Genomic DNA, 13,113 nt, shown 5'->3' on the forward strand with positions numbered 1-13,113 from the left:
CACTGTCTCTGGATACTTATTGGCCTATGGGTTAATGGGTGAGTATCAGCAGAAACTAAGAAGCACTAGAGACTTAAGTCAGGCAGTTAAATTACCCATGATCTAGAAGATGAAAAAGGCTACTTCTGGCATGTGTTGTTTCCCATAAAAGAGAAAAGCTACTGATGCCCTTGTCAACAAAGGAGAGCTTAGTACAACATTATAAGAGGTTAAGAAGAGCCAGGCGCGGTGCCTCACACCTGTAATCCCACCACTTTGGAAGGCCAAGGCGGGCAGATCACGAGGTCAGGAGATCGAGACCACCCTGGCTAACACAGTGAAACCCTGTGTCTACTAAAAACACAAAAAATTAGCCGGGCGTGGTGATGGTCGCCTGTAGTCCCAGCTACTCGGGAGGCTGAGGCAGGAGGCAGAGCTTGCGGTGAGCTGAGATCGTGCCACTGCACTCCAGCCTGGGCGACAGAGCAAGACTCCTCAAAAAACAAAAAAAAAAAAAAAAAAAAGAGATTAAGAAGAAAAATCAGAGCCAAAGAATGACAGCAAGCAATAAGCTACAAAGATCGGGAAAACATCAAGGGCCTATGAATTTTTTAAGAAAAAGGAGACTCCCTAGAAGTTCTACCTTTTTTCCTACCAGTATAGTTTCAGTTCTTTACAGGCCCCTCACCCTCTTTAGCTAAACATGGCAAGTCTTGTCTTCTCTGAAAAGCCATTCCCACAGTGTCACCATTATTGTTTCCCTGCAGCCTATCATAATTCCTGAATTACTCATCTAGATACTTGCAAAGTAGCTCATGCTCACTTGATGGTGCTGGTGAAGTCTGTGGTGTCCAGTTTCTCTGACAACTTTCTCTTCAGGTCGTCCCAGTATAAGCGCGGTGCCGCAGGGAAGTCCTCTTCTGGCTCCTCCCTCGCTGGAGACTCGGTGCCTGCCAGTCTCTCACACTCAGTTTTTGGTTCTACCCCTTTACAATAGCCCAAGTAGCCAATCATAAACCCTAAAGAGACAAAGTTCCAGAGCTGAACTCAGAATTTCACTTGTGATCTATCCCTGTTAATACTTTTCAGGTAAGCCTTGAAAATACTGGTTTTCAAATTCTAAGTAGTTTTAAAGTATATAATGCATCTCAGTTTTGTATACTTTAAGCCACTTAATGAACTGTATACTAGCTTTATTGCAAATAGCTAGCTATTCAAAACATAGGTACTTTTTCCAAAAGACCTCCTTGAAACATCAGACTGAGCTTCTACACCACCAGTATCCTGTGTATATGTTTTAGTGTAACATTTGTTTCCTGGTGGAGTGGTAGCAAACAAAAAAATACATAAATAAAAAGAAAACACTTGCTCGTCGTATTGAAAGAATTCATGGGTCTCTCTCTCCAACCAGACTAAATTCAATGACAGGTATAGAATCTACTCATGATTGTCTTCCTAGTGGGACTTAAAAAGGCACAAAGTGGACGGGTGAAGTGGCTCGTGTCTGTAATCCTAGCACCTTCGGAGGCCAAGGTGGGTGGATCACAAGGTCAGGAATTAGAGACCAGCCTGCCCAACATGGTGAAACCCCGTCTCTACTAAAAATACAAAAACTAGCCAGGTGTGGTGGCGCACACCTGTAGTCTCAGCTCCTCAGGAGGCTGAGGCAAAAGAATCGCTTGAACCCAGGAGGCAGAGGTTGCTATGAGCCAAGATCACGCCACTGCACTCCAGCCTGGGCGACAGACTCCATCTCAAAAAAAAAAAAAAAAAAAAATTAGCCGGGTGTGGTGGTGAGCCCCTATAGTCCCAGCTACTCAGGAGGCTAACGCAAAGAATCGCTTAAACCTGGTAGGCAGAGGTTGCAGTGAGCCAAGACGGTGCCACTGCATTCTAGCCTAGGCAACAGAGTAAGACTGTCACAAAACAAAACAAAACAAAAAGGCACAAAATAACTATATGCTGAACTGAAATAACAGACTTCTCAGAGTTGGTTATGGAAAATATTGAAGTTTGGAATGGTCATTCTTACCAATCAAGAAAAAGATGATCACGGCAATAGTCCCATAGCAGATATTTCCACCACACCTTTTTGGTTTTGTGCCATTGGGCTTTGTGTTATTGTCAGTATTTTCTTCTTCATCTACACCAAGTTTCATCTCCACATGACTGTTATCGCCGTCTACTTGCCGAGCCAGGCTGAACCGGGTATATGACAATGGTTCTCCACCAAACTGTTTTGGGGAAAAAGGCATGATGAAGAACAGGCACAGGAATGTTTAGGAAAAGCTTGCTTAGGTATATGCTTGTTATTGGGCCATTACTATGACTTGCTATGTATTCCTCAGTGTTTTCCTTTCAAACCAACATTCTTCCCTGGGCCCAGTCAAGGGCTAGTTCACACTGGTCTTCTCAATCAGTCTTTCCTTTTCTGTAAATGGTTTTTTGGTTTTTTTTTTTGAGACAAGGTCTCCCTCTCTCTCCCAGGATGAAGTGCAGTGGTGTCATCACAGCTCACTGCAGCCTCAAAATCCTGGGCTCTACTGATTCTGCTGTCTCAGTCTCCTGAGCAGCTGGGACTAGGGGCACAAATCACTTTAGGATACTATGCAGTAACCCAGACCATGATGCTGGCGGGAGCCAGGGAACAAGAATAAAACAAGGTTATAAATAAGCAGAAATTCTGACTAAGCATAAGATAGAAGACAGAAAAGAGAGAATAGGCCGGACGCGGTGGCTCACGCCTGTAATCCCAACACTCTGGGGGGCCAAGGCAGACGGATCATTTGAGGTCAGGAGTTTGAGGCCAGCTTGACCAACACGGTGAAATCCCGTCTCTACTAAAATAAAAAAATTTAAAAATTTAAAAATTAAAAATTTAAAAAAAAAAAACAAAACACCAGCTGGGCATGGTGGTGCACGCCTGTAATCTCAGCCACTCAGGAGGCTAAGGCAGGAGAATTACTTGAGCTCAGGAGGCGGAGGTTGCGGTGAGCACTCCAACATGGGCAACAAGAGCCCACGCTGAGACTCCATCCCAAAAAATAAATAAATAAAAGAGAGAATTGAGGTCTAGATAGTGTGTCAAGAGTTAGGCTCCTTTTCATCATGTCCTGGATGGCTGTCTTTTCTGTATGTTCTTTCAGCTTTCGCTCATACTGTCTACTCAATGTTTCTTAAAATTTCATTTTTTTTTAATAGAGATGGGATTGCTATGTTGCCCAGGCAAGTCTCAAACTCCTCAAGTGATCCTCCTGCCTCACCTCCCAAAGTGCTGGGATTACAGGACTGAGCCACCACACTTGGCCTCATTCAGTCTTTTTTTTTTTTTTTTTTGAGATGGAGTCTCCCTCTGTGACCCAGGCTGGAGTGCAGTGGCGCGATCTCGGCTCATTGCAACCTCCACCTCCCAGGTTCAAGCCATTCTCCTGCCTCAGCCTCCCGAGTAGCTGGGACTACAGGCGTGCGCCATGACACTCCACTAATTTTTTTTTTTTTTCTTTTTGTATTTTTAGTAGAGATGGAGTTTCACCGTGTTGGTCAGGCTGGTCTTGAACTCCTGACCACAGGTGATTGACCTACTTCAGCCTCCCAAAGTGCTGTGATTACAGGCGTGAGCCGCGACGCCCGGCCAACTTTGCTTTTTACCTCTCTCACTAAGGAGACATTTTGATCAGCGCTTTCTTTAGTTCACCTTGTCTACTCGGCTGCCCCTCTACCACACCCAGAACCACGCTGAGAATTCTTCCAAGACCTTCTATAATCAACCCTATTGAAGGCTGAACTCTGTGGGATCAGTTATGCCTCAAGACCAATTCAAATGTAAATGAATACCTGATAATAGATTTGGGTTATTATTTCATGCTTCAAGTCATGCTTGTATATTTCACATTCTTGCAGACAGAAATACAACTGAAAATATCTTACCAAGTTAGAGAATGCTGATCTAGCTTGATCCATCATCCCGAACTGCCACACAGAAGAACCTAGGTATCAGAATAGAGAATTATTGAGAAAGATACTACTGTATCACATTAGTGAACTTTCTATTACCAGGCTAAATGTTGTATCAAATTTTTAAAATACCTTATCACTTTTCTAGAAAAGGCATTTAACCACAATTTACATGACAACTAAATTAAGTGTGATCCTTTTTAATACTTGTTATATATGTATTTCCTTTTTTTTTTTTTTTTGTAGAGACAAGGTCACTCTATGTTGCCCAGGCTGGTCTTGAACTCCTGGCCTCAAACAATCCTCCCACCTTGGCATCCCAAAGGGCTGCGATTACAGGTATGAACCACTATGCTCTGAGTAGACAAAGAAGTGACACATACTGCCGGGTGCGGTGGCTCACGCCTGTAATGCCAGCACTTTGGGAGGCTGAGGCTGGTGGATCACCTGAGGTCAGGAGTTCGAGACCAGCCTGAGTTCGAGACCAGCCTAACCAACATGGTGAAACCCTGTCTCTACTAAAAATACAAAAATCAGCTGGGCATGGTGGTGTGCACCTGTAATCCCAGCTACTCGGGAGGCTGAGGCAGGAGAATCACTTGAACCCGGGGAGCGGAGGTTACGGTGAGCCAAGATCACACCATTGCACTCCAGCCTGGGCAATAAGAGCAAAATTCCGTCTCAAAAAAAAAAAAAAAGTGACACACACAAAAAGACAACAGACTATCACTTGAAAAAATTAAGACTAAAGCAGACAAGACCAGTTATGCTACGAACACCACAAACCATCTTCAATGGAAAGGGGAAGAAATCCTGATTCTGACTGAATAGTTCTACAAGTGATTCGATCTTTGACACAAAAAGAAACACGAAACACAGATCTGCTATTTTACAGATGAAGAGGCCACTTATCAGAGAAACTAAGTGGCCTGTTCACGGCTGAAAATTGATAATCTAAGTGAAGTTAAATGGGTTACTGGGTTATAGAAATTGTATTCTCATCTCTGGAAATTTAAGACATTAACCTTAACTTCTGTCAAAGCAAAATACATCTCTGTAATCAAAGTCCTATGTTAAGTTAAAGGCCTTAACTGAAATCTGAATTTTCGGTTTGAGGGCATCTAGATACGTGAAAGTGATATGATCCTGAGATTTGCAAAATGGACATTTATTGGACTATTTTAAAGCTTTTCCTACATACGAGTACACTGAGAGCATATTAAACGCGCACACGGCACAAAGCCAGCTGTGAGGTATATGCAAACTGTAAAGCAAAGGGTATGATAACTGGCATTAAGAAAAAGCTTTCTGGCCGGGCGTGGTGGCTAACGCCTGTAATCCCAACACTTTGGGAGGCTGAGGCAGGTGGATCACGAAGTCAGGAGTTAGAGACCAGCCTGGCCAAGGTGGTAAAACCCCCATCTCTACTAAAAGCACAAAAATTAGCTGGGCGGGCTGATGGGCACCTGTAATCCCAGCTACTGGGGAGGCTGAGGCAGGAGAATCGCTTGAACCCGGGAGGCAGAGGTTGTGGTAAGCCAAGATGGCGCCACTGCACTCCAGCCTGGGGGACAGTGAGACTCCATCTCAAAAAAAAAGAAAAAAAGTTCTAAAACCCATTACAAAAAAACTTATTTTTAAATCCAAGCTTTAAAGACCAGCGTCCATATGCAATGGGTCATATTCTTAGAAGCATAATCTTTTTTTTTGAGACAGAGTTTCAGTCTTGTTGCTGAGGCAGGAGTGCAACAGCATGATCTCGGCTCACTGCAACCTCCAACTCCTGGGTTCAAGCGATTTTCCCACCTCAGACCCCGAGTACCTGGGATTACAGGCGCCTGCCACCATGCCCGGCTAATTTTTGTATTTTTAAGAGACAGGATTTCACCATGTTGGCCAGGGTGGTCTGGACCTAAGGTGATCCACCCACCTGGCTTCTCAAAGTACTAAGATTAGTTACTTGACAAGAACATCCCAAGGCGTGAGCCACTGCGCCTGGCCAGAAGCACAATCTTTTGCCCCTTCTGTTACAAAAAGCTTATCACTGCCACCACCAGAGCAGTAAGGACCCAATCACTAGAGCAGACCTGGAAGGCCCCACCCTGAACCAATTTTAATCATCCTTTTCCAGGAAAAAACATCTTGCAAGGTTTGACACTCATCTGAACCATAATTCCTCAAGTTTTCTAGTTTTAAATTAATTTTAAGAACACAAAGCGATGGCCGGGCATGGTGGCTCACACCTGTAATCCCAGCAACACTTTGGGAGGCCGAGGCGAGCAGATCACCTGAGGTCGGGAGTTTGAGACTAGCCTGACCAACATGGAGAAACTCCATCTCTACTAAAAAAAATACAAAATTAGCTGGGCGTGGTGGCGAATGCCTGTAATCCCAGCTACTGGGGAGGCTGAGGCGGGAGAATCACTTGAACCCAGGGGAGGTGGAGGTTGCGGAGAGATCGCGCCATTGCATTCTAGCCTGGGCAACAAGCGTGAAACTCCGTCAAAAATAAATAAATAAATAATCTAAGCTACTTGTGTATCTTTGGTGTTCTCAATGGTGACTGAAAACAACAATTCAATTTTTCACATTAATAATGAAGTTCAGGTAGGCAAAACGTAGCCCCACATTTTGAACTATGAAATGGAACACATTCACTGCCTAACCACTTCACTACCCTCTATTTTCTCCAAAATCTGACAGAATCCAGCCCATCTTTTTACCCACTAACATTCTTCTCTGTTCCTTGAGGTCCTCATTTCTTCCAGGCTCAGCTCAAGGGCCATCTCTATGAAGCCTTCTCTGACTGACTTCCCTATCCTGTAATAACTGGTATTGAACGACCTGATAATGAGTAAAAATATTGTATTTAACAGTACTGGGGCATGCTTGATGTATGAGATTCCAAATGATATGAAAAATATAATGAAAACATTGGACCAGTAATCTTTTCCCATCCCAGCCACTCTTCTGGTTTAGTAGGGAGGTTCTTTTTTTGTTTTTGAGATGGCATCTCGTTCTGTGGCCCAGGCTGGAGTGCAGTGGTGCCATCTCAGCTCACTACAACCTCTGACTTCCAGGTTAAAGTGATTCTCAAGCTTCTGCCTCCTGAGTGGCTGGGATTACAGGTGTGCACCACCACACCCAGCTAATTTTTGTATTTTTAGTAGAGATGGGCTTTCCCCATGTTGGCCAGGCTGGTCTCGAACTCCTCACCTCAAGCGATCTGCCTGCCTTGGCCTCCCAAAGTGCTGGGATTACAGGCATGAGCCACCATGCCCTGCTAATTTTTGTATTTTTAGCAGAGGCAGGCTTTCACCATGTTAGTCAGCCTGGTCTCGAACTCCTGACCTTAGGTGATCCGCCTGCCTCAGCCTCCCAAAGTGCTGGGATTACAGGTGTGAGTGAGCCACGGCACCCAACCAAGAATCAGTTTTAACATAAATTGGATTGTGATCCAATTCAGGTTTGGCTGGGAACCTTGCTCCATGACATGTAAATACATTATCAGAGGCAAGTAACTGCCTCGCCTGAGGGCACAGTTAGCCAAACTGCTGTGTATCCAACGACCTTCAACACAGGCTAGGTTTACAGCCACCATTACTTGATAAGAACATCCAAAGGAAATTGAAGGATGCCGTGCTCTATATAACCTTGCAATATCGATGACAAAAATTATCTTAACTCTGGATTTTCTTGAGAAGCATACTGTAACCCAAAATTGAGGGCGGGGGGTGGGGGGACCAGCAGGGTCCACAAACACTCTAGAGAGCTTAACCTTAATTTTCACAGTAAGCTTAGCATACAAGTATGGGGTGGCCAAATACAATTTCCTACTTCAATCCTCTTATCAACGGGGAAGAAAATGGAAAAAGCTGCAGAATCCAGTCCCCGGATAAGTGACGTACCCAAGTCTCTACAAGCAGTGAGCAGAGGGAAAGCGTTAACCGAAAAAAGCCGAATCAGAATGTATTTTCTTACCCACCCTCCCAACCTTAAAGAACTGTCCAGCAGAATGTGACACAACGGCCTCTCGGGCGCCCATCAACACAGCGCAGCCCTCTGACCACACCGCTAATCTCCAAGTGTCTTTCACCAATAAGACTCCCATGGCTCCCGTCTTGTCGTGAGAACTGCTAGCAATATTCTTAATGTCAACACCTGCGGCGTTCCGCCGGATTCTGCCTTGAGAAAATAGAATCCACACACGGCGAACAGGCAGAGCGTGGCGAGACCAGCTGGTACCAGAGCCGAAGGGTCAGTTTACAGAAGCCCGTATCTAATTAATGCCTGTAACACGCCAGGTAACCGAATCGGGGACAGCTCTGTCCCCTTCCGCAGTGAGAGCGGGGCCGGCCCGGAGCCCGGGGAAGCGAAGGTTTACAAGCCCAAGGTCACCCACGGATCCCAGCCATTCCCCGGGGCGACTTCCTGGAGCAGCCACGTGTTCCCCGACGCCGCACGCCGCGCAGCTGCACCGGGACTGCGCCCGCGCTCCCGGACCCGCAGCCCGGAGCCCGCGCACGAGGGCCTGCAGCCTGCAAGGGCGAGGACCCGAAGTCCGCGGGGCTGAGCGACGTGGGGTACACCTGCTCTCGTCCTCCGAGCAGTAAGAGAAGCCATTCGTCGCTCTGTGACTGAGGCGGCGGGCAAGAAGGGACGAGAGGCGAAGGGACGAGAGGCGAAGGGACGAGAGGCGAAGGGACGAGAGGCGAAGGGACGAGAGGAGAAGGGACGAGAGGCGAAGGGACGAGAGGAGAAGGGACGAGAGGAGAAGGGACGAGAGGAGAAGGGACGCCTCTCCGCACAGCCGCCCGACCCCGCTCGAGGTGCCGCCACAGCCCCTTCCCCACAGGCTCGCGGCCCCGCTCCATCCCGGCCGCCCCGCCTGGGGCCGCGGCCGCCTTCCCGCTCCCCGCGCGGTCCCCTGTGGCTGCTGGACAGCAGCGGAGCGGCCGCTCCAGCAAGCCCCGCAAGACGAAGGGAGGCCACGAGGGTCGGCGTCGTTCTAGAAGCCCGCAGTCACTCACACTAGCGCGTCCTCCGTCCCGCGCCGCCTCAGCCGCCACCCGATATCACGACGCTCTGAGGGGATGGCGGCCCCGAACCGGCGGTTTATAGCCTGGCCCCGCCCCCGGCCCCCCGGGGCCTTGCGTCACTTCCTGAGGCACGTACGCTCGGCGAGGTGCTCTGACAGATCGCCTGGGGGCGGGGATGCGCGCGCACCGGGCGGGGCCCTCCGCGGAGGGCGCTGCGGGCGAGGCGAAGGCAGAGGGAAAAGGCGCCAAGGCAGCAGGTGCCCCGAGGAGCCGCGCGATGGGCGCGCTGGCCTCTGCCTCGGCGCCTTCCTCCACCCTGGCAGCCTGGCAGCCTCCGCCTGACCTTGACCGACCTCCAGTCCCTGCAGTGCAAGGTCAAATCTGTTGGCGTTGACGCTCAAATGTTGGATACTTGCACTGCAGCAGTTCCTTAAAATGTATGTGCAGGATGGAATGTTAGGTAACCATTAAAGCCGCTCTTGTGAAGATGTATTTTGCAGCCTCAGAAATTCAAAAAGGAAAAGAAAAGCAAAATGCAAATTTTTGTTCAGAATATATACAAGCTGCACTGTAACCAAGAGTAGCGGAGTGCTTTGCATAATGTTTAATGCATGAGGGAATAAAAGGGAAAATAGAAACAATCGGGTGATAGGATTGTAGATTAACTTTCGTTTTCATTGCCATTATTGCTGTTACTGGATTGTGCAGGGCATAACAAAATTCAATTCTTATCACCGTTTAAACTCTTTCCAAACAATCACACCCTCTCCCTCCCTCTGGTCAGTAAACTGCAGGCCAGGGAGGTAGTAGCTACAATGCAAGAAACCAACCCAGACCTTAAAAGCATTGCACATAAACTGACCTTCAGCGCCCTTAGGGACACAGAACAGCCCTTTAAGAAGCAAATCTGTTTCTCGGCCTTGGGCTTTTACTTTTCCCTTTATTTTTTCTGCTCTAAGATAAAGTACTTGGGATTATCTCACCGCCTTTCTCTTTACTCCCATTCTCTGCAATCTCTCTCCCCAGAGAGAAGTGTTTAAAAGTCATTGAGTTGCCGGGCGCGGTGGCTCACGCCCTAATCCCAGCACTTTGGGAGGCCGAGGTGGGTGGATCACGAGATCTGGAGTTCCAGCCCAGCCTGACCAACATGGTGAAACCCCATCTCTACTAAAAAAAAATTTTAAAAAAATTAGCCGGGTGTAATGGCGCGCGCCTGTAATCGCAGCTACTCACAAGGCTGAGGCAGAAGAATCCCTTGAACCCAAGAAGTGGAGGTTGCAGTGAGCCGAGATCGCACCATTGCACTCCAGCCTGGGTAACAGCAAGATTCCGTCTCAAATTTAAAAAAAAAAAAGTAATTTGAGCAGGAGCATTGCTGCACCTTAAATGATCTACTCAGGAAAAGGTTAAGGACGGACTTCCACAGAAGGCCTACCTTAATATTCAGATACCAGGCCTGCTCCCCTCTGCTCTTCTTTCTTTATTTTTTTAATTATTAATTTTATATATTTGTGTTATTATTATTTTTAAGAAAGTGTCTTGCCCTGTCACTCAGGCTGGAGTACAGTGGCATGATCTCGGGCTCACTGCAACCTCTGCCTCCGGATTCAAGCAATTCTCCTGCCTCGGCCTCCCAAGTAGCTGGGACTACAGGTGTGCACCACCACGCCCGGCTACTTTTTGTACTTTGAGTAGTGATGGGGTTTTATCATGTTGGCCAGGCTTGTCTCGAATTCCTGACCTCAGGTGATCTGCCCACCTTGGCCTCCCAAAGTGTTGGGATAACAGGCATGAGCCACCGTGCCCAGCCTATTTATTTTTTATTTTTTATTTGACGCAGTTTGCTATGTAGCCCAGACTGGTCTTGAACTCCTGGGCTCAAACAGTCCTCCTGCCTCCGGCCTCCCAAAGTGCTGGGATTACAGGCATGAGCTACTGTGCCTGGCCTTCTGCCTTTCCTTGACTGAAGTATCTTTTAAAAAGAAACAAACTATGCTGGTATTTGCCGGTGAAGATCTTATACCCTCATGGAGGACGTAGGTTTAGGTGGACATATGAGATGGCTAATCCCTGTAATCCCAACACTTTGGGAGACCGAGGCAGGTGGATCACCTGACGTCAGGAGTTCAAGACCGGCCTGGCCAACATAAAACCCCATCACAACCAAAAATACAAAAATTAGCCTGGCTTGGTGGTGCACACCTGTGGTCCCAGCTACTCCAGAGGCTGAGGCAGGAGAATCATTTGAACCCGGGAAGGGGAGGTTGCAGTAAGCTGAGATCGCACCACTGTCCTCCAGCCGGGGCAACAGAGCAAGACTCTGTCTCAAAAGAAAAGAAAAGAAAAGAAAAATATGCTTAGGAGACATTTAGAGGCCAGGACCATTTGGACATGAAAATCCAAATCTGAAAAATTTATATTTGCTGAAATAAAACCATAAACATGACACTAAAGGGGCTGTCAATTATATTTTTATTTTTATGCTGTTATTCGTATTAACAGACACTGCAATTAAAGTCCATTTATTAACACTTTGACTATTTATTTATTTATTTTTGAAACAGTCTTACTCTGTCACCCAGGCTGGAGTGCAGTGGTGCGATCTCGGCTCACTGCAACCTCCACCTCCGGGGTTCAAGCAATTCTCCTGCCCCAGCCTCCAGAGTAGCTGGGATTTGAGGCCTAAACCATCACGCCACGCTGATTTTTTTTTTTTTTTTTTTTTTTTTTTTTTGTATTTTTACTAGAGACGGGGTTTCCCCATGTTGGCCAGGCTAGTCTCGAGCTCCTGACCTCAAGTGATCCACCTGCCTCAGCCTCCCAAAGTGCTGGGATTACAGGCATGAGCCACCATGCATGGCCTATTCTTTTGAGATGGGATATCACTCTGTCGCCCAGGCTGGAGTGCAGTGGCGTGATCATGGCTCACTGCAGCCTCCACCTCCCAGGCTCAGGTGGTTCTCCTGTCTCAGCCTCCCAAGTAGCTGAGACCACAGGTAAATGCCACCATGCCTGGGTAATGTTTAATACTTGCAGAGACAGAGTCTCCCTTTGTTGCCCAGGCTAGTCTCCAACTCCTGGGCTCAAGGGATTCTCCCACCTTAGCCTCCCCAAGTGCTGGGATTACAGACATACCAACCCTTTGTGACTGAAGGCTTTGCAGAATCTCCCTCCTCTGCAATGTCAAGTAAATGAATATAAATTTGTCTTGTTTTGTTCCAGAACCTTTACACGCTAAGAGGCAATACAAAGGTTCATGCCAGGAAGGTAGCGTTACGGGTAGAAGTTCAAATGTTTTATTTTTTATCTGATTTTCATTGTGGTTATTGTTGCCATTATTATATAGTATTACCTCTGTTTGGGCTCAGAAACCAATACCCCAAAAATACAGCATTTTGACGTGCTGAACTAAAGAAACCTCAAGGCCTCTCTGGCCTCCCACCTCCACCTACAAAAGCACAGAGTGAAGTTGAAGTTCCTCTGTCTTCCTGAGATCCAGGCCCACCAGAAAGGAGCAGCTGGTTTTTTCTGCCCCTCTCTGTAAGACCAAGAATGTCACCACATCTGACAAATTAATCTGTTTCCTGATCCATTCATTCTCATTCTCCCTGGTAATCTCCTCAATAGAATTCCTCTTCTGGGCTGGGCACAGTGGCTCACACCTTTAATCTCAGCACTGTGGGAGGACGAGGCAGGTGGATCACCTGAGATCAGGCATTTGAGACCAGCCTGGCCAACATGGCAAAACCCCTCCTCTACTAAAAATACAAAAATTAGGCCGGGTGCGGTGGCTCGCGCCTGTAATCCCAGCACTTTGGGAGGCTGAGACAGGCGGATCACGAGGTCAGGAGATCGAGACCACCCAGGCTAACACGGTGAAACCCCGTCTCTACTAAAAATACAAAAATTAGCCGGGCGAGGTGGCGGCGCCTGTAGTCCCAGCTACATGGGAGGCTGAGGCAGGAGAATGGCGGGAACCTGGGAGGTGGAGCTTGCAGTGAGCCGAGATCACGCCACTGCATTCCAGCCTGGGTGACAGAGAGAGACTCTGTCTCAAAATAAATAAATAAATAAATACAAATATTAGCAGGGCATGGTGGTGCATACCTGTAATTCCAGCTACTTGGGAGCCTGGGCAGGA

General features: G+C 47.4%; 1 protein-coding gene across 2 annotated transcripts in view; it reads right to left on the bottom strand.

The window, feature by feature from the left end:
- TFRC (transferrin receptor) overlaps nucleotides 1-9,020 on the bottom strand; it is a 32,959-nt gene extending 23,939 nt beyond the window's left edge. The window contains exons 1-4 of one of the 2 annotated variants that reach the window (XM_015132553.3): nucleotides 8,964-9,020; nucleotides 3,907-3,965; nucleotides 2,012-2,213; nucleotides 803-998 (exon numbers count right to left, since the gene is read on the bottom strand). In XM_015132553.3, coding sequence (XP_014988039.2) covers nucleotides 803-998; nucleotides 2,012-2,213; nucleotides 3,907-3,942 — 434 coding nt within the window. In that variant the 5' untranslated portion in view covers nucleotides 3,943-3,965; nucleotides 8,964-9,020. 2 annotated transcript variants of the gene reach the window in all.
- Nucleotides 9,021-13,113: the final 4,093 nt, after the last annotated feature.

Source organism: Macaca mulatta, chromosome 2 (genome assembly GCF_049350105.2).
Source record: "Macaca mulatta isolate MMU2019108-1 chromosome 2, T2T-MMU8v2.0, whole genome shotgun sequence".
Classification (NCBI taxonomy): Eukaryota; Metazoa; Chordata; class Mammalia; order Primates; family Cercopithecidae; genus Macaca; species Macaca mulatta.